General features: G+C 46.8%; 1 protein-coding gene across 5 annotated transcripts in view; it reads right to left on the reverse strand.

The window, feature by feature from the left end:
* STAG1 (STAG1 cohesin complex component) overlaps window positions 1-25873 on the reverse strand; it is a 2120576-nt gene that overhangs the window by 1017947 nt on the left and 1076756 nt on the right. For all 5 annotated transcript variants that reach the window (XM_069618021.1, XM_069618024.1, XM_069618022.1 and 2 more), the window contains one exon: window positions 22013-22086. In XM_069618021.1, the coding sequence (XP_069474122.1) occupies window positions 22013-22086 (74 nt within the window). The remainder of the gene's footprint in view (window positions 1-22012; window positions 22087-25873) is intronic.

Consider the following 25873-nt stretch of genomic DNA (forward strand, 5'->3'; position numbering starts at 1 on the left):
GGAGTCGCAGTAGAAGCACGAATCCCAACCATGTTCCGGACCCAATCACTCCAAGCAGAGAGAATGGGGATCCGCCATAGCGAAGAGATCTTCGCAGGAAGAACAGGACACTAATCCTAGACGCTCCGGCATAGACGGAGGGCTAGATCGAGGAACCGGAGCCAAAAGAAAGGATAGCGGGAACGAAAATATTTCCAGTGACGCTAGTGCGTACAGCCCCGACTGCACGGAGAAAAGGACTGAAGGGCGATGCGCAGTGTGGTACCCCGTGTAAAAATAGGACAAACATTTTCATTTTTGATGCTTTTTGACAAACGTGCTCTGGTCCCGTCCCGAAGGACGGAATGTCCCACAAGTATGGAGGAAAGGGGACGGGATGTAGGAGTATTGCCTTTTGGCCTTATCAATTCAAACTATGTTGAACCATCCAATCTCATATTTTCAATATAGTTGCAACGATTTCCATAATACTATCGAGCTCAGATTGCAATGCTTTATTTATTTGTATAGCGTTCCAAGCCAGTAGGCATCTGGGCGCATTTCTTACATAGGCTACAGAAGGAACATTGACAGTAATAAAAGGTCACAAATGTTGCATGGATATGTTTACATGCGAGGCACTGATATGTACAGAAATTACATAATTACAGGTACGAATAATGTGATTACAGAAAACATAAGACAGCTCATGAATTTACAGTAATATACAGAGAAACAGATAATTACAAAAGTTGCAGGGCGAGAGGCAAATTTGTAAAGGAGGATCTACGGTTCTTGTGCAAGAAGCCACATTTTGGCATTCCCTCTGAATGGATGAAAGGCCTGTTCAGATCTTAGTGGAAGGGGCAAGGAGTTCCATAACTTAGCTGCAAGTACCGGGAAGCTGCTCCTTCCTACTTTTTGTAGCTTGAAGCCGGGGACTTTGAGGCAGTGTGCCTGCGCCGATCTCGTAGGGCGGTCTGTGGTATTGCTAGAGAAGTTTTTAGTCGGGTATCTGGGTGCATGGTTGGCACGACATTTATGGTTGAGAGTTTTGAGGGCGATCCTTTGTTTGACTGAAAGCCAATTCAGGTAACGTCTAACCTATGAAATGTGATGGAATCTGGTAATATTTAGTGCTGCCCTAATGGCGTTATTTTGAAGGATTCACAGTTTTCTCAAATTATGTTAAATGGTTCCAAGATAGAGTATGTTGCAGTAATCTAACTTGGAGTACTAGTGCTCTAGCTATGGTGATACAGTTGGGTGTGGGGAGAAAAGATCTGCAAGCAGTAATTAACTTACAGATGTAGGCTGTAGTCGAGGCGGATGCATTGACCTATCTTGATAGGTTTAGTGATGAGTCTATGTATATGCCAAGAGTTTTCACATCTTTGGAAACCTTGATAGGGTTGCCATCAATGTTGAAAAAAATCAAATTGCTTACCTAGTTTGAGTTTGGAACCTAGGAGGAGGAGCCCTCTCTTCTCATCATTGAGACACAGGCCATGTTTAGCCATCCAGGCTTGAATGATACTGTAAACAGCGTTAAGCAGTTTAGCATCGGTCTCATAGTCAACGGTGACCGGTATGAGTATCTGGGTGTCATCTGCATAGTTAGTGTAGGCGACACCCAGATGATCAAGGTCATCAAAATTATAAGTTACTCACCGTACCTCCATACTGCATGGGCGTCCCTTCCAAGGGATGGGAGACAGAATCTTTTTCACTAGAAAAAAACGTCCTCTTTAAATTTAGAGGTGCGTGGGGGTGCAGCCCTGGGAGCATGTGCTGCCCTCTGACACCACACCTCACTCCCCATTGACGGGCCGACAATAGATTTAACATTGCCTAATGACACCAGTATTATTAGGGAGGGGGGGGATATATGGAGGAAGAACCAAGTATGTTAGTCACTACGGTGACTAACTTATAATTACTCTTATATACCATCCCCTTTCCTCCAGACTGCATGGTAGATTACAACTGAATGTAGCCCCAGGGTGGAGAGGAGACCCTCCTTAAGTGCACCGCTTCCGGAGATGTAACCCTGGCGAGCCAGTCGAGGTATGGGTATCTGTGGAGGCCCTGCGCTCTGAGGAGGGCAGCTATTCATGAGTCTGGTAAAGACCCTGGGGGCCGAGTTGAGGCCGAAAGGAAGGACCTTGTATTGGAAATGGTAGCCCATGATCCTGAACCGTAGGAAACAATGGGGCTGCCAAATCGGGACATGTAGGTATGCGTCCTTCAGATCCAGGGAGCACATCCAGTCTCCCTTGCACAAGGTCTCCGTTATAAAAGCAGAAATGTGCATGGAGAGCAAGCCTGTCCCCACTGGAGACACGTGGACCCGGGGGGAAACTTGTCATGCCTTCCTTCCCTTGGAGGCTGTCACAGAGGTGGACTGGAAAAAGACCTTAATGCCCCCCCGCTTCCCCCTCTCACCTCCCGGAAGTATCCATCCCCACCTTTTTGCTGCTTGCACCAATTTGGAGTCAGCGGGTGGTCAGGCTGCCTGGACCTCCGTTCCTGGAAGCCGCAGAACCCTCCGTACGTACGCCCTTTGTCGGAGTGCTGCTGTGACTGGGTGTACGATTTGGGCGTGGTCTTTGTCAGGAACGATAAAGACTTGGCCTTCTGTGAGCTGTTTGTTTTTGTCCAGCTCCTCATCCATGGTGGAGGGGAAGAGGTCGTGCGCCCACCTCCCCCCGCCTGAACGGCAGGTCTAATATGAATTCCTGGACATCTGGGTTGAATTGCGTTGCACAGAGCCAGGCTGTCCTTCTCATGTCCATGGCAATACAGATGGCGCAGCCAGAGGAGTCAATAGGGGCCACGGTGGACTCCATGAGGTCCTGCGCCGCCAGCTTGGCCTCAGCCAGTTCCTGCCTTAAAACGGGATTGGCTCTGTGTAGGGAGTTCTGGGAGGAAGTCTACAATTACCCGTCATAACCTTTGGTTAGCGGCAGCCAGCATGGCATTGGCCTGATGAAGATGCAAGGATGAGTTGGAATGCAGCTTCTTCCCGTACGTCTCCAAGATCTTCTGCTTGCCTAACAGCATCACCGAGAAGGAGGCGGAGGACGACTGAGGCTTGGAGTATAGTGATGCCTTGATCCCTCCATCTGCCTGAACCAGGCATCGATTGACCGGCTGGACAGAGTGGGGCTTGCGCCAACCCTTCTTGCCCAGGGAGACAACATTGGTCTGCAGTGGAATTCCTGTTTTGGCCGAGGGGCGTCGCGTGAGGACTTCAGCAAGCACCCCCTCTGCCGGTTGCTGGACCTCGGGTTGAGGTAGGCCCAGATACTCTGCCAGCCCCGCAAGATGTTCATGGAAGGCCCTTGCAGAAGATGGTGTGTCAGGATCATCCTCCTCCTCCTCCTCCTCCTCCTCCTCCTCACCCGTATCCTGTGGGTCAGGAGGATACTGCATAGTTGGAGGAGTAGCGGGAGCCAGAGGCTGGGGAAAGGGGACCGGAGGCGGAGGCTGGTACAGAACCGCCAGAGGAATCGGCTGGGGATCCGGAGGCAGAGGCAGCACCAGGGCTAGGGTTGCCAGCAGAGGAGCCTCTGGTGCCTGTAGCATTGGAGGGAGCATTTCTCTGATGGCATCCCTGAGGAAAACCCCCATCCGAGGGGACTTCATGAGCCCGAGGAACCTCACAAAGAAACCACCTTCAGAGACCGGAGGAGTGGTAGGGGATACAGAAGAGGAAGCGGGAGGCTGATGGAGCCGCTGCATACCCTGCCCGTATGGACGCAGTGGGAACCTGCCCTGCGCAAATGAAGGATAGGCTGTAGGCCATGTACCAGGTTGAGGCCAGTCCCATCTTGACAATCCTTTGCCGAACTCCTGGAATGGCAGGCAGGCGCCGATGTTTTGCGCAGTGGCCATTTTGTCGAGGTGTCTGCCACTGCCTGCGTCGTGTTGCTTGGCTCGCTGGGCCCAGCCTGCTCCAAGACTCGAGTCTGGATCGCGAGGCCTACCCTGCTCCTCGGGCCTAGACCCGGGATGACACCCTCAGCCTGTGGGCCGGAAGAGCTGCGTTTAGGTACCCCCCTTGGCCGTATTGCTGGTACTAGGGCGGAGCCACTCAGGTGGACACCCGGTCAAAGAACCTTCCGGTCCCTCAGCCCTGTCACTGGGAGGATCCGAGGATCTCTCGACCAGTAAGCCGGTAGCTGGAGCAGCCTTGGTGCACGTGCTGGTACAAGCACCTAAGCGGTCCCTCCCGCGCAGGCAAGTCCTTGGGAAGGAGTCTCCCTTGTGGGGTGCGATGGAAACTAGAGGCCCCTACCTTGGTCCTGGCTCTGTGTTTCACAAAGTTATTGAGGTCCTCTGGAAGCAATTTCTGGAAGAGCTCGCTTCCACCTGGCTAGTCTGTTTAAGCGGGCCACCCGGCTCGGCGTATCTCACCCTAGAGAAGAACACCCTGTCCCTGGCAGGGGTGCCTGTCCCTGGGTGGCGCGTGATGTATCGCCTATCTAACAGATATAGAGGAGAGAACTGTCCCTCAACCTTCTATAATAGTGGCAGTGTCTGAAGGCAGACAAAAGAGTCCAATGAGCAAAAAATAAATATTCTAAAAATCGTGTTCTCCAGAGTGGTATAGCAGTGGTCCACAGAGCTATGGATTAGATTCTGTGACTGCTGTGGTTATGGGTACAACCTGAGGAGCAGGTCAACTGTTTTTATTCCATCCAAAATGTACACTTTTAATACAGCCCGTAAGTCACTATGGTTGGGGTGCAAAACAGTACAGCTGGAGAACCCACTGGCGGGTTTAAGTAATAAAAATCGATGGTAATGAGTGTGCTGCAGTAACCAATTTTCAGAAAAAAAAAGTCTGTTGATGTGGGCGAGATCAAAAGTGGGTCATGAGAGCCCTCATGACCGAAAGGGATCGACCGGTTTCAATGGCGTAGGTAAGTGGAGACATCTTCTTCAGGACCGTAATTCACAACACAAACTGGGTTGTCAGAGTTCAGGAATTGCTGAACTGGAGAGCAGCGTGAGCGCGCTTCCTCTTACTCTTTAGGGGCGATTGGGCTTACCACACTTCACACGCCATTGACGAGCTGTATACACAGCTATAGCACTCGGCGCACACGGAGTCCTGAAGCCATAACAATGCAGGTACGGCCCACCGGGTTCCCTGCAACTATTTATTCACTCAGCTGTTTCATCTTTGAAGCTCATGACCCTTTCATGTGTTTGGCAGATGCTCTGCAAGCATGCAGTGAACTGCTGCTTCCCTTTGATCTTGGTCAGCTGAGCGTTCCTCGTCCAACGAACGCCTCCCTGCTCCCCATTTTGGATGCAGACCAGCAGGTATGGCCTCCCGACCTGCACCCTAAGCCCTCCCTGGCCTGGGATGTCTGGCCCCATTCACTCCAACACACTCAGTGGGTACCCTTTAACTAGCAGACTCTCCCCTGCACGTTTCATGCACCTTCCATGGGGGAGTTTGCCCCATTCACACCGGATCTGCACGCCCTTGCCTTCTGGCGGCTCTTTGCCCAGTCCCCCACTCCTGCACCCCACCTCCCTCCCCCGTTGATGGCGTGTTTGACCTCTCAATAGGTGCTCAGGCACCCCCACCATTCCTGCGTTAACTGACCTAAGCAGCTTTGGCCCTTCCGCATGCTCACTTTAATGCATGAAGACCTCCACCCTCACGTTAGCAGACAGTCCCTGTTGCTAGCGGTTAATGTTTAACCGCTTCCCTTTTGTTTCTTCCCTCCCTTCCTTTTGTCTCCGCGCAGGAGACTACAGCACTGCTCTCCAGTTCAGCAATTCCTGAACTCTGACAACCCAGTTTGTGTTGTGAATTACGGTCCTGAAGAAGATGGCTCCACTTACCTACGCCATTGAAACCGGTCGACCCCTTTCGGTCATGAGGGCTCTCATGACCCACTTTTGATCTCTCCCACATCAACAGAGAGACTTTGTTTTCTGAAAATTGCTTACTGCAGCACACTCATTACCATCGAGTGAGCTTTTTTTTTTTTACAAGAGCTAATCTTTTACCCTCCCCCAGCCCCCTGGCTGTTTTTATTGCTTAAACCCGCCAATGGGTTCTCCAGCTGTACTGTTTTGCACCCCAACCATAGTGACCTACGGACTGTATCAAAAGTGTACATTTTGGATGGAATACTAACAGTTGACCTGCTCCTCAGGTTGTATCCTTAACCACAGCAGTCACAGAATCTAATCCATAGCTCTGTGGACCACTGCTATACCACTCTGGAGAACACCATTTTTAGAATATTTATTTTTTGCTCATTGGACTATTTTGTCTGCCTTCAGACACTGCCACTAGTATAGAAGGTTGAGGGACAGTTCTCTCCTCTATATCTGTTAGACAGGCGATCCATCACGCGCCACCCAGGGACAGGCACCCCTGCCAGGGACAGGGTGTTCTTCTCTAGGGTGAGATACGCCAAGCCGGGTGGCCCTCTTTTGTTGCATTAGAACGCTAGCATATGCTTTACCTTCTTTTCACTTTTTCCATGTTTGACATGTCTTCTGAATAACTACCTTCCTTGAAAACCGTTTATTGTGCTACTACATGTTTCCTTGTTAACGGTTAACAGGACGACCACGGCTAGACCGTGTCCTTCAGCTTTCCCAAGCTATCCCTATTTGTTTCATTACTAGTCTGTTCTTCAGCAACCCCGATGACGGGGCGTCGCACGCTGTACATGCTTGGCAACCGTGGTCTGGGCCAAGGCAACGTAGGCACAGGGCGTGGAGGTCTGAAGTTGGGAAGAGCCCGTTGCAGGATGGACATGTTCTAAACCCTGGGGAAAGAAACATGCGCCAGGGAGGGGTGTGACGCTTGAGGACCGAGTGCCTGAATGATAAAGACAAGAAAAGTATCCGCGCGTGGAATTACATGGCCGAAGCCAAAACCAGGAGCGCTGGTGAATTTGCCCCGTTCCAGTCGATGCGGAAAAGGGGACTGAGGTGTGCCAGCGGCATCAGAGCAGCGCATGCTCCCACAGCCGCACGCCTCTAAATTTAAAGGGGAAGAAGGTTTTTTTCTGGTGAAAAAGGTTCCGTCTCCCGTCCCTTGGAAGGGACACCCATGCAGCATGGAGGAAAGGGGACGGGACGTAAGATTACAAGAGCTTTGTAAATACGTTATAAAGGGTGGGAGACACGCAGGAACCTTGAGGGACACTGCATGTGACTGGCGCAAGCTCATATCTCAACGTTCACACTAGTAAGCTTAAGGGGAGTCTTAATACTCCCTTCCAAAATAGACTTAAACTACTCCATGTTTCCCAGAGTAAATTTAGGCTGGCTTCTGCTCCATAAGTTAGGATCGGTGTTACCTTTGGTTTATAGAATGTAATCGGGGGTTGTTAGTGTGAATTTTACACATCTTTTATGGATAATTTTGCCTTGTGCCCTTACATTTATCTTCTTTTCTCTTAAAATGTCAAGCCATGGTCTATGATGCTCCCGTTTATCAATACTTCTAGATATCATACTGCATTGACTTTTTCCAATGTTGGTATTTCCTATATACCATTTAACCTTTTTAGTTTGTGTGGAGCAAAGAAGGTTAGAATTTGGGATTTTTTGGCATTAGTAAGCAGGTTGTTCTTTTGGGTGTAGCTCCAAAATCCATTTAGGATTCTTTGTAGTCCTATTGGGGTAGTCTTATTTTTTTCCTCTAGGCTTCCAGTCATGTTTTTCCCAGCACCCACACCAAATTGAGGAAGCACTTTTTTTCCTTCTCTTCTTTCCAATTCACTTGCTGGTGAAACTCAATAAGGCCACAGTTGAGTACCGTTGCATCGTACAACGTACCGAGGAAAAATGCTCCACTCTCTTCTGGCACATCCATGCTTCACATCAAAGGAAACATTCGTCAGTCCTGCGCAAATTTCTATTGGTAGTTGGTGTCAATAGAAACAAAGGCTGCATCCATGTCTCCCGAATTTGCCACATATAGCTCTCATGGCTGCCCTTCCCTGGGCAACTTCGGCGTTGCATGAAGGCACCCACAAAGCTTGGACAGTACCATCTCTCGAGTTTCCCAACTGCAAGTGGGTCTGCACCAATATCAGGCTTGAGCACGGGTATAAACCAGTCTTCTCCGAATCAGCCTTCGCTTGGCCCGTACCTCTTCCACAGTGTACTGCCATTGCAACACTTACCAGTGCTCACCCCCGGTCATTCCGCTGGTCTTCAGGGCCTCTCCTGCCCCTGTTCTGCTCCAGGGCCCACCAATCCCACCTTTGGCTCCCACAGCCGTTTGCCAAGTCTGCAACTCCTCCACTCCAGCACCTGGGTAAAACCTCTGGGCAAGGGATGCTTTCCTTCTGGGGGAAGTGATGGCTCGCTGCCCCCCCCCCCCTTCCTTTCACCACCACAGCACCATCTTTTTTTGCAGGGTTCTTCAGCTCGTCGCCAATATTTTAATAAGTACCTTCTTTCACGGAGGTACATTTCAAGTTCGTTTTTTAAATCGAGTGCTTATGTTCATTAGTTTCTCCAATCACAAGACATGCTGTTACATACAACCACCTGCCACCCTTGCCCAAGTTAACTGTTCCATTATTCAAACGTCCAGCATCCCAATACTTGGTGACCTGGCACTCCACAAGATCCAGTGTCACAGGTTCCGCCCATATTGCAGTTTATATGCACACAATACGTGTGCAGATTACAACACTGGGACAGATCCGTTGCATGCAAAGTGTCAGTTTTCTTCGAGAGAAAATGTTTGAGGTTAACAGGTTTGCATTTTAACATTTTGTGATGTAACTTCAGATAACGATTTATCATGGAGAACAATTGTCTGCACTGCGTGAAATGCGTTATGTATACCGTAGGCATCATCTTTGTTAGTACCGAGTCATCGGCTCCCTGTCCATTAAACAAAAGCATGTTCTGCATCACATCTCTACAAACAATACCTGTGTGCATGCATGGTATTGGGCAAGCCAAGGGAAACCCTATCTTTGGCGTATGTCCCAGGAAAGTGAAGTAAAGCCTGTCTAGGTAAAATTAACTTCCTAAAGTAATACACAGAACTTATTTATAGATGAGAAATCAAACGTAACTAATTTACTTTCAGAATAAAGTAACCATGCAAACGAAATGATGGAGTTAAAGCGGATACAACGGACCGTGTTGAAAGTTTTAATCACGAAGACTACTAGAAGCAATAGCCACCACTAGATGGCAGTCTACATTTATAAAATCGGTTGAATGTAGTGAACGTCCTGATCCGATGCCGCGACAACAAGCTCGCTCGCTCAATTTCAGCCCACCTACCTACCTTTCAGACATTAAATTAAAAACAAAATAAGGAAAATTACAAAACAATATATAGTGAAGGTGAAAAATTAAAATTAAACATTTTTCAGCTGTTTTAGACTCCGACTGATAAAGCGCGCAACAGTCAACAGAAGGGAGCCAAACTACATAATTATGTGATCCACTGAGACTCTTCGGCAGACATCCTTCGGCATGGCCGGCAAAAGACAGGCATGCGCTCAGGTCCCTAGTTGCCCTATTTAGCAGTGATCACCGTTTCTGGCCCGGATAGCAGCCTCCAGTTTGGATTACTGTGAACTCACCAGTGACGCTTGTTTGTGGAAGACGCCTTATTTTGATTTGGGCCAAAATGAGCATCCATTGGAGAACTTCTTGATCTGGGATCTCGGAGAAGAGGTGGCTAATCGATGGATTGTCATGCTGTAATATAAAATGTAACAAATCGATTGTCATTGTAAGTGTTCTACTTGAAACGTGCTGGCAAGTTATTTGGATCCAAAGCGCCAATGTTTTTGTTGAATAGGGGAAAACTAAATGGTCTCACTTTCCAGCATTTACAGTGAAATTAACCCGAAAATGAGTTGCAAATTCAACAAGTTCAAAGTACTTCATTTTTATTTATTTTTTATTGTAACCTTTAGTTTTTTGTTTTTTTTTTCTACAAACCTTTGTTACATTTTCAAAAAGGATGATTCAGCTGGTCCAGGTATAAAGACAAAACAAAAATCAGGAAATAAAAAAGAAAACTAACAGAGAATTCATTTAGAAGAGAGTTAATTTCTTTTCAAGGATCCTCCTCTAGGTCCGGTAGGACTGGACTTTCCAAAATGTTGTCCATGAGCGCGACTACTGCACGTAGTAATTTCATGTTGTTCCCAGATATGGGGTACGTCCACCACTCTTCCATGTCTACGGGGGCAAATTTTCCGAGAATCTGGGATCTTACATCTGCAAGATCCACACATTCAATTAGCAGATTTGTGATTGATTCAAGTTTCTGGTGGCAATATCGACAACCACTGTCTTTACTTTGTCACGTCTTAACCACATAATTTCTTTGGTTTTTAAGGCGTTTACTCTTAGTCGTAGAAACTGGTCTCTGTGGTATCTTGAAGGGCATTTCACCAAGTATTTTGGCTGAACATTTAGGCAGGTTTCTCCAGCACCAAGGCTTAGTGAAGCTTTAAGCTGTTTTCTTTTTTCTGGGTTGTTAATCCAGAACCGTTTTTTCCAGTTTTGTTTTGGCTATTTGTGGTCGCATGATCAAGATCTCTTTATTTATATCTGCTGCTTCCAACACCATGTCCAGTTTTAGTTTCCACATTTTTAGTAGACTTGGTTGGATAGTCTCCTTGTTATTCGCAAACACACTGTATGCGGGAGCGGCCTGGTCAAGAGCATTTTCCTCATTGTCGCTAAAGACTTCCACGTGACCCAACAATGTATTGAATTCAAGGCTAGCTCATGTCGTAAAGCTATCATGGATGTATATCATGGTAGTCTTAGCACTTAGCGCCAACATTTTCCTTCAAGTACTGGCCAAATTCTTGCGTCAAGATTCCATAACGCTTCGGCACCAAAGGTATGGCAGGAATGACTTTGTTGGTATAAAGTCAAGATTGGACACATCGAAAATGTTCCATGGTCGTTGTGCAGTTTTGCTCTTTTAACTGCTAAGGTAGCCATTTGATTGCAGAGATTTTGTTGCAAGTGTTTTTCGCAGATAGGAGTTAAATACCACCCCCAGGTATTTTATTGATGTGATCAGGCTGATCGATTCTCCACCAACATAACACTTAAAAGTTGTTTTTTGTCCGTTCTGTTGACCTAACTTAATTATTTTGGTTTTTGTAGCGTTAATTTCAAGATTGTTTCCAACTAAATAGTCATTTAGTAATTGCTGGAGTCCTATTTGGGTGCGATCCAGTAGGACTAGGCCATCGGTGTATGTAATACAATTTATGGGTTGATTATTTTTGGAAGGAAACATCTCGCCTCACTGAATTCTGCAGAGATATAAGTTATAAACAGCTTGAACAGTAAGGCGGCAAACGGGCAACCCTGCTTTACACCTTTGAATGTTTTTATCGCTTGCGAAAGTGTGCCTTTTTTCCATACAGATTTGAATTGATGTGTCTGTGTGTAGAGCTTTCACCGGAGCGAAGAGATCTTGGGGCACTTCCATCTCGCAAGTTTATCCACAGCAGTTCGTGATTGATTCTATCAAAAGATTGCCTCATCTCAACAAATGCGAGATAAAGTTTTGCTTTTCCTTTGATAGCCTCCAATTTGAGAAGATTTAGTATGAGAATGTTTACCTCTGTCCCCACACCCTTTTTTGTTTTACGACTGTCACTCAAACCTATTGTATCTGCCCTCTGAAAGTTTTTGCTGCAGGAACGATGAGAAGATCTTCCCCATAGTGTCCAAGAGGGCAATCTGGCGATAGTTCAAGGGATGTGCCTGATTGCCCTTTTCATGAATTGGAACAACCACAGCTTTACACCACGATTCCACTATGATCTTTAATAAACCATTTTTTTTAATAGGACCTCTATGAACAGCGCCCAACTTTCCTTGCTCTTCTTTAGCATCAAGTTGGTTACTCCGTCAGGTCCTGGGGCCTGTGTGTTTTTTAGTTGTTCCATCATTACTAGTAGGTCTATGGCCAACTCTTGAACATTCCATGCTCCAGCACAGTCAATCGTGCACTGTGGGTGTACCTTTTTCGATTTCTCGTAGACCTTAGAGAAGTAGTTTTCCCAATCTGCCGCTGAGATCTGATTTGCAATCATTGGATCGCATTTGGTGAGCTCTTTGTTCAAGATAGCCCATATCTGTTTTGAGTCCATTTTCATTATTAAGTTCAATATCAGTTGTCCTCTTTTCTTGGTCACAAATTATGTCGTGTGATTTTTGCCAATTTCGAAATTGTTGTCAGCGCTTATTTATGGCTTTTGAGACTTTGATGCCAGGTAGTTTCTCTTTTTTTTTCATTTCTCGTAGATCTTTACGAAGAGTACGCTTTGCGGTTTGAATCGCTTGGCTGAAAGGATATTTATGTTTCTGCCCGACTACTTTTGAGTCTAATGTTTGAGTCGTGAATTGCATCAGCAAGGGTGCGTAGGAGACCTCTGACTTTTGTTGGTTTGAGATCAATTTTAGTCTTAAGTCGTGAATTTGTTTGTTGCCGATTCGTAGTCTATTTCCTGCAGAATTTCCTTTTAAGGCTGTTCCGTAGACATGAATGTTGACACATTTTTTCATGATCCACTTTAGTACATCGTGGTCACCGTTTCCTTCAGGTATAACGGTAGTCAACTATTTTGTTCTTCAAGTTGGTAGACGCCCAAACATAGTTCAATATGTTATGACAGTTCCCACAATGCCATGTAGACTTGGGGGAGAAAAGTTTCGAAAATTTCCATTTAGCATTGTACAGTTACGACTGTGCAAGGCTGCTTTCCAACGTTGTCCTTGCCACGTTAAGTTCTCCCAAGTCAGGGGGATATTTTTATGAGTGTTAGCATCTTCCATGAACCAAGTACAATTTAAATCGCCACATACAACCATCTGTAAATCGTTATAAGAAACATGACAGTCTATCATCTTGGTCACTGATTCAATACATTTTTTGCTCCAATCTTTGCTGGGTTCCAGTAACAATTTATTAATAGTCGTGAGCAATTTTCATGGTCGACTACTCTTGACTCTAGGATTAAACCTTGAATAAACAAGTTTGGGTTGAATGACTCCAAGACAGCCCACCAATTATTTAATGTTATTGTCAATAATCCCGAAAATGGACGGCCCAATTTATTTTTACCAGCCGGATTCAAGTACATTGCATATCCAGCTCTAATGGGTGTCTCCCTCAACCAGGTTTTTTGTAGGAAAATAGCAAAATTGTGTTCCAGACTTACTGACTAGTCATTAAATAGGTGTTGAAAACCTCTCGTATTCCACAAAGAACGTCTTGGTCCTTCCTTCATTGCTAATTTTTAGGATGGGTTACTCGATCGCCAAATGTGATTCCTCCATCAGTTCTAAGCATTTGCTTGCTCGAGTCAGGGGTCCGGCAGGACATCATTTTCCTTAGGTCTTCTCGTTTTTGTTCATTCGTTGTTCAACCTTCACTTAGGTCTGCACAATTAACCTCCTTTTTATTATTTTTTGGAGGATCAAGTGTTAACTCGAAGCTACAGAAAAGTTAATCATCATTTGCCTCAACTATCGTTTTCCTTACTGATGAAGCTTTTATATGCAGTAGCACCTGATCAGTTTGTCTCTCGGTTGCATACTCTACAATTTGTATATCGTCAGATTCTATTGTCCGTAAGGCTGGAATGCATTTAAGTAATTTCAGAACATTACTGCGATTCCAATTATTTACCCTACTGCTTTCGTTTGCCATCACTTGAGCTTTGTTACAGGCATTCAATAGTTTGTTTTTCTGCCCTTGCGTTTGTTTTGGGTTTAACTTGGATCTCATTAATTGTGGTGACACCCTGATTGATTAGTTTATGTCTCTAGTGCTGGTTTGCCCAGGTTTTGCTTGCTTTGTTGTTGGTACACACCAACTACTTTATATGGAAAAACATTGACTGTAGGATCAGGTCTACTCCTATGTTGATGCCAATTTGGCTTTTTATGGTTTATGTAACTGAAGGGATGTGTACAGCATTTATAGTGGTGAGGATAATGTGCACGCAATGCAGTGGAGAGCGAAAGTAAGCAGGACGAGCACCCCAGCAGAGGAAGAAAGTGGTGGTTGAGCAGAAAGTTTGGGTGGTGACGCATGAGTGTGGGCGGTGTCTCATCACGAGGAGAGTTGCGTTATTGATTCGGTTTGCAAACATCACGTAGGACAGTCTTTTAGAGGCAACACATTGTAACCGCTACCTTTTGTGGTAAAAATATGGCACATTATTTTCAAAATAACTCATGGGGGGGAAAAAAGTTTATGATAAAAAAAAATTGGCTGTTAAAATATTAGGGCATTTGCTTCTTACATTCTGCAAGATCTTCTGGATTAACGACGTATTCATTTGATATCACTAAAAGCAGTGTCACTTCGCTTCCAAAGATTTGTTTGAAGACTGGTTTTACAAGATATACCATAATTTAATGAAATTAATGCTGAACAAAGCCAGCTGCTTTAAGTTTAATGTGTTTAAGGAGGTGGATGATCGATAATTAATTCAATGAGGTAACCAAAGTTTAATATGGTGATTGAGATGAATGATCAAAGTTTGCTATATTTTAATGGAATGACGTTGATAACTTGAATTCTACAACGTAACCGTCTTGAAGCTTTTGTCTGGTATGCAGTGTCAAGGTGTGGAGTTGTTGTACCGTCCAAGAGCATGGGATGAATTTGCAGGAGAGGCACTGATCCCTTGAAGGGGGGTGGTGGGAACTGAGAAGAGTCAGGGTGAGGGTTGCAAGGGGTCCTTGTAAAAGCTGCTTTCTCTACTCCAGAATCGAGTGAAAGAGAAATGTATGTTCTAACCAAATGTTCCAAACGCTGTCATGAGACTACTAGGTCATTATTTTGGTAGGAAATTGCAGATAGTGTTAAGCGGTACAAAAGAAACATTTTCAGGTGCATGGTTTGCTTTATGGGGGGCCTTTGAAGCTCACCTCTATTCATGCTACAAACTAAAAAGAAAGAAAAAGAATAGCACAACTTTTGTGCTTATAGACATATTGGTGCCTTAGCACTTATTTGACTTGCCATGTAATGTGCCATGTGGCAGTAGTTTCTTACCTGTAACTTCATTTCTCCAGCGTTGCTATCTTTCATGGTTTCACATGCTGCGAAAATTCCTAGTCGGGCTGGGAAACCTTGGTAACTTTAACTTGGTCGTTTTCAAATGGAAATAACTTTGACACAGAGTGTCCCCATCAACGTCGTTGTGGGTGCTTTAGTCAGCACCAATGGGACGTTGAGTGTAGAGCCCGCCAGAGCAGCTTCCCCCTCCGATTTTAAGAGCTCCTACTGGAGGATGACCTCTTAACGGTGTTTGCCTGAAGGGGTAGGCTGGACAGCTCATGTGGCGCTAGCCAGAAAGGAACTCTGCTTTCAGCGTCCGACAATGATGGCAAAAAAAAACAATCTGGAGGGACCTCAACGCGTAAAGGACCATGGGTACAGTGGACATCACACTAGGTATAGTATTACTGGCACGCCCTGTCGACACCCCTTTTCAAATTTCAAAAACAAATACTCTACAGCTTCCACTACATGTCGGCCTATGCATAGCATGAGATCTAAGTAGATTCCACAAGCCTCAAATATATATCATGCCTACCTATTTGAAATCCATGTGTGCCCTAAATGAAAACCAAGGTTTGTGAAAATGCTTCAATCAAGTACCTATTTTAGTCCAGCTCAGCTTAAATACATGAGTAGTGCTCCAAACTGGACAGATACATGGATTTTCAGAGGTTCACATAAAAGCAAAAAGGTTGGTTAGCAAAAGTAGATCAAAGGAGGGGGTGACAAGCTGCACTTTGAGCTCTCTATGGGACTTTTTGGAGACTCCAGATACTATGGATTCTATTTTGCAGAAGACACATTGGTTTGTTGTATCCAGGGTGCCTGCAGCCATATTAAGGGTCACATGGGTGAGATGGATTGGGGTAGGTTTGAAATGCTGTTCCTTCACGGACTGGCTAATGTTGAAGTAAAGCAGGAGTTGCCTGCATCAGCCAATGAGGGGCTTTTGTGAAAAATGAATTGTTAATCACTGTAGTGAGCAACGTACATCCCCCGATAGGCACTGGAGACAGAACCTCTTTCACCAGAAAAAAACACCTTTCCCTTTAAATTTAGAGTCACGCAGGGGCGCCACTCTGCCAACTGGCGCCACTCCTCAGTCCCCATTGACATGTCGACAATATTGACATTGCCCAATGACACCAGTATTATTAGGGGAGAGGATGGTGGGACGTATGGAGGCAAGGGGACTAAGAGTAAGTTGGTCACTACAGTAATTAACTAGCAATTACTCCTATGTCCTGTCCCCTTTCTTCCATACTGCATGGGCGATGTGCCTGGATCTTGCTGACTCAGATCAGAGGTTAGACCCACCAACAAATCTGTTTTAATTGTGACCAATCTGATGTCAGATGCCATTGGTTCGAAAGGTTTGTGCACCAGGGAGCCCAACACTGGCTTGAGAGCCCACACGGGTGTGGCTTCTTGATGGGCGGGTAGAGCCTGGTGAGGCCTGCCACATGCCGCTTGACTACCGGGTTGGAGAAGACCACCTCCTCAGAACTCCTGTAGGCACCTATGGCTGCCAAGTAGGTGCGGCAGGTGTCTATTTGCTCCCCTGAGTGAGCGAGGTGTGCCATGAATGAGAGCACATCGTCCAATGTGCAAGTAAGGGGGTCGATCTACAGTCGGGACAGTGACACAACCTGGTCCATTTCCTCTTTTACTGGTTCCTAGTAGCCCTGTTCCAAGCACCCTGAATGATGTCCAGGTAAGTCTGAGACAGGCTCAGATGCTTCAGTGTGGCTTGTTCAGGAACCACGCAGGAAGGGCTAATTTCTGTGGAGCAGGGTGGATGACACTGTCCCACTGCTGCGAGAGGAGGTGAGCTGGGCCCAGTGGCAGGTGAATGGGTGGCCAGTCCGAGAGGGTGAGGAGCTGTGAGAACCATGGTCTTGCCGGCCACCACGGAGCCATCAGAATGATGCGTAGGCAACATGATTCTCTTATCTTGCAGATCACCCTGTGGATCAGGGGTGTTGGAGGGAATGCATAGGCCGTCATGCCAATCTGGAATGCGTTGCCAGGGAGCCCGGGCCTTGCCCTTACCAGGACACAAACTGCTGGCACTTGCTGTTGGACCAGGAGGCAAAGAGGTCCACATGAGGATGCCCGCATCTGCTGAAGAGCCCAACCAGGACCTATTTGTTCAATTCGGATTTGTTCGCTGACAGTCTGCTGAGCCTGTCCGCTTCCAGGTTGGACTCCCCGGGTAGGTGAATTGCAGTCAGGTAGATTTTGTTCTCCAGGGCCCATTCCCACATGCTGACTGCTAGGCTGCACAGCAGAGGGGACCTGGTGCCACCCTGCTTGCTGACATAATATATGCTGGTGGAGTTGTCCATCTGTATGCAGACTACCTTGCCCCCAATGAGCGGAAGAAAAGCCTTGAGAGCTAGCCAGATAGCCTTCATCTCCAGCCAGTTAATATGATATTCCTGCTCCTGCAGGGACCAGACTCCATGGACACTTGTTGTCCAGCGTAGCCCCCCCTCCCCAGTCTTCCAGGGAGGAATCTTTGGCGTTAGGCAGAAACCTGTGCAGTTCGCTTAGGGACCACTGCAAAAAGTTTAAGACTACAGGTGTTGGCAGTAAACCCAATTGGTAGCAGTCTGTACCACCCAGATTTACCTGGTAGCTGTGGCTGAGCAGTCAGACTTCTCTCAAGAAGAGTTAGGCAGTATATAGAGTATACACATTAGGTACAAAAATACAGTAGCACAAGCAAACACACACCAGAGCTTTGGAATAAAAGTATATAATTATTTATTTAAAACACACTTGTAAAAATACACTGGCACTAATATGTCAAGCAAGTTCAAACACAGTCACTAGAAATATATACACCTCCCTGATTAATTATTCGACAAGTCTTAGGAAAAGAACACCAATTATCAACACAGAGGTGAGCGCTTAACCAAGATGGCACTCCAATGATTATTCAAAAAGGGAGAGAAAAGGCAGAAATAGGAAAGCACACAATACCAATATTTTTAAAAGAACCACAGCAAGTCAAGAAAGGCAGGGTCTACTGTAGAGCACAAAGTTCATAAGCCAGGCACACTCTTGGAGAGCAAGGCGGAATGTGCCCAAGATCAAACAGTTGAAGTACACTTTAAAAGTTTTTGCAGATAGTTCAAAAAGGAGTTGGATCAGTCAGAAAAGTTAGTTAACAGGTCTCAGGTCACCCCAGGATAGAGAGTCAAGGATTTACGGGACACCTTGAACAGTCTTGTTGCAAGGGAGACCAGGCGGTGCACAGTACCTGAAATGGTGAGAAAGCTCCAGCGGGGGCAGTTGTTCCTGGCAGCGGGTGCAAGTCGGTGCTTCATCCAGGGGAAGAGAAGATCTCGACGTGGAGGAAAGCTGGAGGTCGGTGCACTGCCAGGGAAGAAACCAGCCGTGGAGTTTGCCGGTTAAAAAGGTACTACCCTTTTATTCGCGGTAGTGGTGAAGCGTGGCTATCCGACCGGCGGGGTGCTTGGCACGGGCGATTCGACCATGAGACGTCCAGGAAGGCGAAAAGAGAGCAAACTGGTTAACCCCACCAGTTCAAAGGAAGAAGACTATCCAGGAAGAAGATCTTCTGTCGTTGGGAAGTGGTGAGTCGGTTCAGCAGGGCTCCACTGGTGGTGGTGTTGATGCAGGTCGGCTCAGCTTCTCCCTCTTTGGATTATTTAGGTCCTGTGGCGACTTCTGAAGTTCCAGTCCCCAAAGCTCTGCTTTTATGCAGAAAACCCCCATTCATCAGTCCTAGCCGTCACTCAAACATGCTAAGTGGTGAGGCGGGCGGCTCACCACTGGGCCAATCACACAAGAGTGCGACTTGAGTTGCTGAGGCAACTCAGTCCAGGGTGCCTATCCCCCCCCCTCTCCCACACATCCTTTAGACCCAGAGAGTGGCACCACTTTTGGAGGCTTCTGTGCAGAAGTCCGCCAAAAGTGGAACAAAGGGCTCGACTTGGGTTGTAGTTAGAGGCGAACACAAACGCCATTTTAAAATTGAGTCCTGGCACAAAGACCCAACCGGGGAATAAATATTAAATAAATAACCCAGCGGTATCTTTAACATTGCACCAAAAAAAGTGGTGCATTTAAAATTAATGGAAAATCCCATAGGAAATATTCTGGTGGAATATTTTGCGTGGTAACCACTGCCACCAGCCAGACACTCGACGACGGGGGGCTGCACAGTGCCCCCTCGAAAAACAGGCCCAGGGGCAATCTAATTACCCCTACCAGTACTTCCACAATATGATGGTTTGTACTGGTTCTGTTCACAATTTAAGACTAGTAAAGTCAATGGTGACTTTATATGCCCTGGGAGACAGTAGTCAGTCCCAGGGTATGGAGTCTATGTTTGGGGTCACTATGAAACCCCTGTGTTACTGTACTGAGGGTGCTGTGTAACACTTACCAAAAACACATGAAACCCTATGGAGTAAAAGACCCCATAGCCCATAAAACGCATTACAAAGTCAAAGGACATTCTCAAATTATGCCTAAGAGTGGGAGAAATAAGAGTCTCACTCTTAGCAGGAGAAAAAAAAAAAACCAAAAATCCAGCAAAGCTGCTGGGGGACTCACTTGGTTTGGGAAATTAGCCAGGCTGCAGTCCCTGGACCACCACATGAGGTCAAAGTGGTGAGAAGGAGGAATGCTGAAAAGCTCCTCTTAGGAACCAGCTCCGGATTCCATGAGGCTGCGAAGTGCAGCTGTAATCTACTCATCTGGAGTCTTGTGTGGGGGAAGCCAGTACGACTGCTGCCATGTTCCCCAGTAAATGCTGGTACCACTAGGCCGAGGTCACCTCTCGGCTGAGGAAGTGACTTACGGCCCTCTTGAGGGCCATGGTCTTGACCGCCAATAGGAAACCTCTCGAAGCTTGTGTCCCATATGAGCCGAGCCGGAGGAGCCTGAGAAACTTGGAAAGAAAAACCGCAGCGTTTTCCAACACAACGTTGTATTTATGTTTGCGGTCGCTTCAAAAGCGACCGCAAACATAAATACAAAGTTTTTAAAGCTGCGGTTTTATTTCTAAGTTTTCCGGGCTCCTCCAGCCCGGAAAACTCAGAAACAAAAACACAGCTAGTGCTTATTTTTTTAAAAAATAAATAACACTTACCGAGATTCAGCTGCAGCTTTCCTGCCCCGGTCTCCGGTCCCCGTCCTCCGCGTACAGCACTAATGAAGGGAAAGCCACCCAGCGGTAGCTTTTGTTTACTACAGCTGGCTGGCTTTTCCTTCATTAGTGCCGCAAAAGCAAAAGCCAGCACAGGAGAGCATCCATTTCACAAAATGGATGCGCCCATGTGCTTGCTTTTGCGAATTTTGAGCTTGAATAGCTCAAAATTTTACATAGGAAGTTTTAAAAAAGAGAATGCTAGTATTTCTTTTATGTTGCCCATCTATTTTTTAAATAAAATTTTTTACTAGACCATGCCTTTAAGTGATTGTTTTACTGAGAAAAGTAAACATTGTGCACATAGCAAAACTCAAGGGCTACAAGAACTGCTGAAAATAAAAATGTTCATAACTGAAAACTAAAGATAAATGAACAATAAAAACATTGACATGTTTGAAGATCCAATGCTGGAGGAGGGAATCACAAGTGTTTGTCCATACAATCTGAAGCATCAAAGCAGCACCCGAATACTTCTACCAGAGATGCAAAGAAGAGTGCTAATTTTACTACAAACAACCCATGTTAAACAAAGCCCAGGTGGACACACGTTGATAACTACCTGACTTTCAGAAAGTCAATTAGAACCTTTTCACCAGACAACAAACTAGCCTACATGCACACGCTTAACAGACTGGACCTAATCGGGTCAGTATAAGAGACCATTATGGACTTCAGACTCCAAGATCCACCAAGCATACAACACTACAAAAATAGGCACAAGTAAGAGTTACATTTGGCCCATCCAACCCACACATCCTGCATAACACCACTCAAGCACAAACACAACCAGATTCTAGGGGCAACCAAAACAGCCCTTGCCTCTCCCATTAGCCCCTGCCAACTAGTATCTAGAGCAGGACTTTTTTAAATTCCAAAAGACTTTCCTCTAACTCCTCATTCCCTTCTTCCATCCTATGCTCATCTCACAGTTGCTGCTATTGGTGTTCAGGGCCCTAATGCACCCTCTGGGCCCTTAACCTACCTCACACAACCTCCTCAGCTTCTGCCTACCTCAGCACTTGCCTTAGCACACCCTCCCCACATGGAGGCTCACACTTCTCCACCCAACGTGGTGTCAGGTCATGGAGCACTTACCATACCTTGCAATTCATCTGTGGCTCACCCACAAGCATGGACACTCCAGCACCTACACCCCACTGCCCTCTTCCTTGCACATTCAGAATACTCCCGAGGCATAATAGGTGTGTACACCCCCCCCCCCAGCCCCGTATTTAATATTTTGTGTATGTTAATGTGTTTAATTCCCATATTCCCTCCCTGTTGCCCTGTGTGCACTTTGAAACAGGATTTACTTGCTGTATAAGCGCCTACAATAAATAACTGAATACTTTTTCTAATCTCTTTCCACTTTATTTACAAATCCCCATGCAAACAGATGCATATCGCTTGCTAGCACCCACCAACACACTGACCACTGAAGAATCGGACCGTTTTCAGCATGGCCCACCACACCTGTAGCACCGACTCCATTTCCACGACCAGCACCACGACCAGTAACCCAGTACTAGTAGCTAATCTCTTAGGCTCCGCACTAGGGCTACAGACACACAAGAATCTGTTGTGTCATTTATGCACCCATCAACACCTGAAGTTTCACAACAGCCTATACTTCTCACCCCGCCTTCTTTTGACTGCTTCTTGCAGAAATTTCACCGAATTGCATAATGACCATTTTACTTTAGTCAGGATGCCTTGCATTATCAATTTTTACACAATGTAAAAATATATGTTAACACTTGTCTTACCGGTATCTGTGAACAAACATCCCCTTAAAAATAGAATTCATCATGTTTTCAATTTCATCTTGATTTTCTTGCAGCTGAAAGAAAATCAAAATTTAAGGACCTGCTCCGTTGCTGCAGTGTAATTCAGTTTATCACACAAAAAACTACAGAAGAAATGATCATTTTAGCAATGCATACTTTATGGGATTGGCCAGGTTACAATAGCATTTACAAGGGAGACGAATGTGTGACGTCAACAAAGCTTACCGTATTAAAATGGAAAAGCTAAATTGATACCAAGTGCTTCCATAAAAACTATGGCACCTTAAAAATCGAAGCAAATTCCCATTAAAAGCCACGAGGGAATACTTTACTTACCTGTAACTCGTCTCCAGCATAGGTCTGGCATGGATTTACATGCTCATGAATATTCCCCGTCAGGCTGGGAGTCCTCGGTAAAAGAAAACTTCTGATTCGCTTTAGCCTGAAAACTGCATTTTACTCTATAACCAATCGTGGTCCTATGGGTCACAATGCCCCTATTCAATGAAAGGCACCCTAAGATCCACTCCTGGTGGCCATCTTTAGATTTGGTAGAGTACATAAAGTGGCAGTATGAACAAAGAAGAGCCATAACAGGGAAGTAGAGAGGTTTGCATGTGAATCCATGCCAGACCCATGCTAGAAAACATGAGCGAGTTAGAGGTAAGTAACTTGTTCTTTCCCCAGCATGGTGTCTGGCATGGATTCACATGCTCATGAATATGATTTAACTGAAGTAAAATATACACACCCACAGGAGGTGACAAGGCTTAACAAAAGCAATACACTTTACAATGGAACAGACTCACCTCAAGCAAAGAGGATGAGCTGTAGCACCTGGCCGACCCGGGACTATTTCCTGGAATCCCCGTCGACACAGTAGAATCATGTGCAGATGTCTAGCAGGGGACAAACCAGAGAGAAAAGCCATCTTTGCTGTGATGGCTGATGGAATGAGCGCTCGGCCGGCCTGGAAGTAGTCTGTTGGCCAGAAGATGACTATGTATGATGCAACCGGAGGGCCACCTGGAGATGGAAGCCTTGGACAAGGCCTTCCCGTGATTTACAAGTCAAAAATTGATGATCAGTTGTGAAGTCTTCCGAAAATCCTTAGTTTTTGCCACATCGAACGTCAAGGCACGAGAAATGTCACACGAATGAGACGCACACTACCGGCGGTTGACGATTCAGGAAGAAGACTGGTAATTAGAACCAAAGGCTCATTAAGATTGAATTCAGAAGTATCCTTCGGGATAAGGGTGGGGTGGGTCCGTAGCACAACCCACATAGCATGCAAAGACAAATACAGTTGCTTACAGGGGAGTGCCTGAATTTCCCCGTCCCGGCTGGCCGAGGTGAAGGCAACCAGGAAAGCAATCTTCAACGAGAGGAACTTCAGATGGGCCAGATGCAAAGGTTTGAAAGGAGGCCCCATCAGCTTAGTCAGCACAACACTGAGCTCCCATGCCAGAGCTGGAGCCTTCACTGGGGGAAATGTCCTGAAGAGGCCCTTGAACTCTGATGAGCCTGTGTGACCACAGCGAGGGCTTGCCTGGCGTCTATCCACCTTTCAGCCATATCCAGGTATACACAGGTGTGTGCCAGACGAGCTTTGGCTAGCAAAAGCAGGTTTGAAGGAGCTGTGGAGCCATGATCCCCAGGAGGCCTAATCATCTAAGTCCTGCACCACCCAGTGAATTGTTTCCATTTGTGGCCATAGCAAGACAGCATAGGTTAAGCCCTGGCTGTAGCCAGGATTTTCTTGCATTCCAACAGCAGAGCATAATGCTCAAACTCTAGGGCTGTAGGAGCCAGGCCGTGAGGATTGGCGATGCTGGATCGTTATGCAGTATCGATCCTCACTCTGGTGAGGTCTGGAAGTGGAGGCAGCCGGCTGGACGGTGTCACTGAGATGGAGCAGGTCCGGGTACCAGATCTGCCGTAGCCACACTGGAGTGATGAGCATCATCGTGCAATGACAATGTGTGTGGTGATCACACGTAGCAGGAGCCGGATCTGAGGTAAGGTGTACAGGGAGAGCCCCTCCAATGGGAACGAGAAGGCATCTCCCAGGCTCCATGGTTGAGGGAATCTGCTGGTGAATCTCTGGCACTTGGAGCTGTAAGCCATCACAAAGAGGTTGATCTGGGGTTGACACCACTTGAAGAGACCGGATACTTGGACCTGCTGAAGCTTCCATTTGCGGCAGACCCGCAGCTCCCTGCTGAGCGAGTCGGATGGTGTTCTTGACGCCTGCCAGGAGAAAGGGGATGAAGAACATGTCCTGCAGAATGGCTCAGTGCCACAGGGCTTGGGCCTCCCGGGAAAATGCAAGAGCGCGTGTCCCTCACTGCTTCAGAATGTACAACATTGTGGAAGTGATGTCAGTGAAGATGCTCACCACCTTCCCCTTCAACTGAGGTAGGAACGACTCGAGGGTCCAGAAGACAGCCTGGAGTTCCAAGATGTTGATGTGGAGGTCTTTCTCGTCCAGGAGCCAGAGTCTCCTGGCATGGGACTGTCCAGTATGCCCCCCTTCCAAGGAGGCATCTGTGGTGACTGTGGCCTTAATGGAGGTATCTGTAAGAGAGCTCTTCGTGAGATGTGGTCTTCTATTCCACACAATCGAAGAGTTTGTCGGAACTCCTGGTTGAGGACGACCTTGTCTGCCCAAGTGCACGTGATCTGCAGTCACCGTGAATTCAGGAACTCTTGAAGAGGCCTCATCTGGTGCCTGCAGAATGGGACGAGATTAATGCAGGAGGACATCATGCCCAACGACAACTTGCTGGTTCACATGGTTGCTCTCTCTCCCCCGACAGGTGCTGCAAATTCCCCAAGATGGGCACCACCCTCTCCTCTGAGAGGGTTGCCAAGCATGCAACCTTGTTGAGGCAGGCACCCAGTACTAGAGAGTTCTGCAATGGCTCCCAGCAGGACTTTTTATAGTTGGAGAATCTGAGATCCGTCAGAAGACAAATGGTCTCTGCCATGTGCTGGGCTGCCAGCATTCAAGAGCAGATAAGTCGTCTAGAAATAGGTAGACGTAGATCCCCTAGAGGCGAAGAAACACTGCCACTGGAGCCAAACACTTTCTGTACCGACTGCAGGCCGAAAGGCAGGGACTTGAACTGATAGGGCTGTCTCTGGACCACGAACCCGTAGGAACTTCAATGTTTTGCATGAATAGGGACATGAAACTAGGCATCCTCCAGGTCCATCACCACCAGGAAATCCCCTTCCTCCAGCTGTCAGCGCATGTGCTGCAACGTGATCATCCTGAACTTTTGGGATTTTAAGTACTTGTTAAGAAGCATCAAGTCTGGGATTGGCAGCCACCCTCCTGACTTTCTGTACCAGAAAGTATCTGGAGTACACTTCGGAGCCCCAGAGGCACTGAGAGACGGGCTCCATCACCCCCTTTCATAACATGGCCTGAAACTCCTGCAGCAGCTGGGCCAATGTGTAGTTCTTGGAGCACCACAGGAGGAATGCAAGGACACTTGTTGGAACTCCATGGTGTGTCCCTGACTAAGAACGTCCAGCACCCATTTGTTCATGGTGATTGTCTTCCAGCTGTAGACAAAATTTGCTCATCAGCCTCCCACTGGTGTTTGCAGGTGGGGGCCCGGATCCACGGCCATCAGGCCTGCTTGGGCGTCTGCGTCCTGGCCTGAATGAGACCACAACGCTGTCCTCCGCTGCCATAGGCCTGCAAGCAGCCTCTGTAGGCCTCCTGAGTCATGGAGTGGGAGGGTTGATGATGGGGGGCGTTACACCCCTTGCAGGACATGCTGGACTTCTCTTGAGGACTGAAAGGACGACCTCTGCTGTTAAAAT

Source organism: Ambystoma mexicanum, chromosome 10 (genome assembly GCF_040938575.1).
Source record: "Ambystoma mexicanum isolate Mex_15411 chromosome 10, UKY_AmexF1_1, whole genome shotgun sequence".
Lineage (NCBI taxonomy): Eukaryota > Metazoa > Chordata > Amphibia > Caudata > Ambystomatidae > Ambystoma > Ambystoma mexicanum.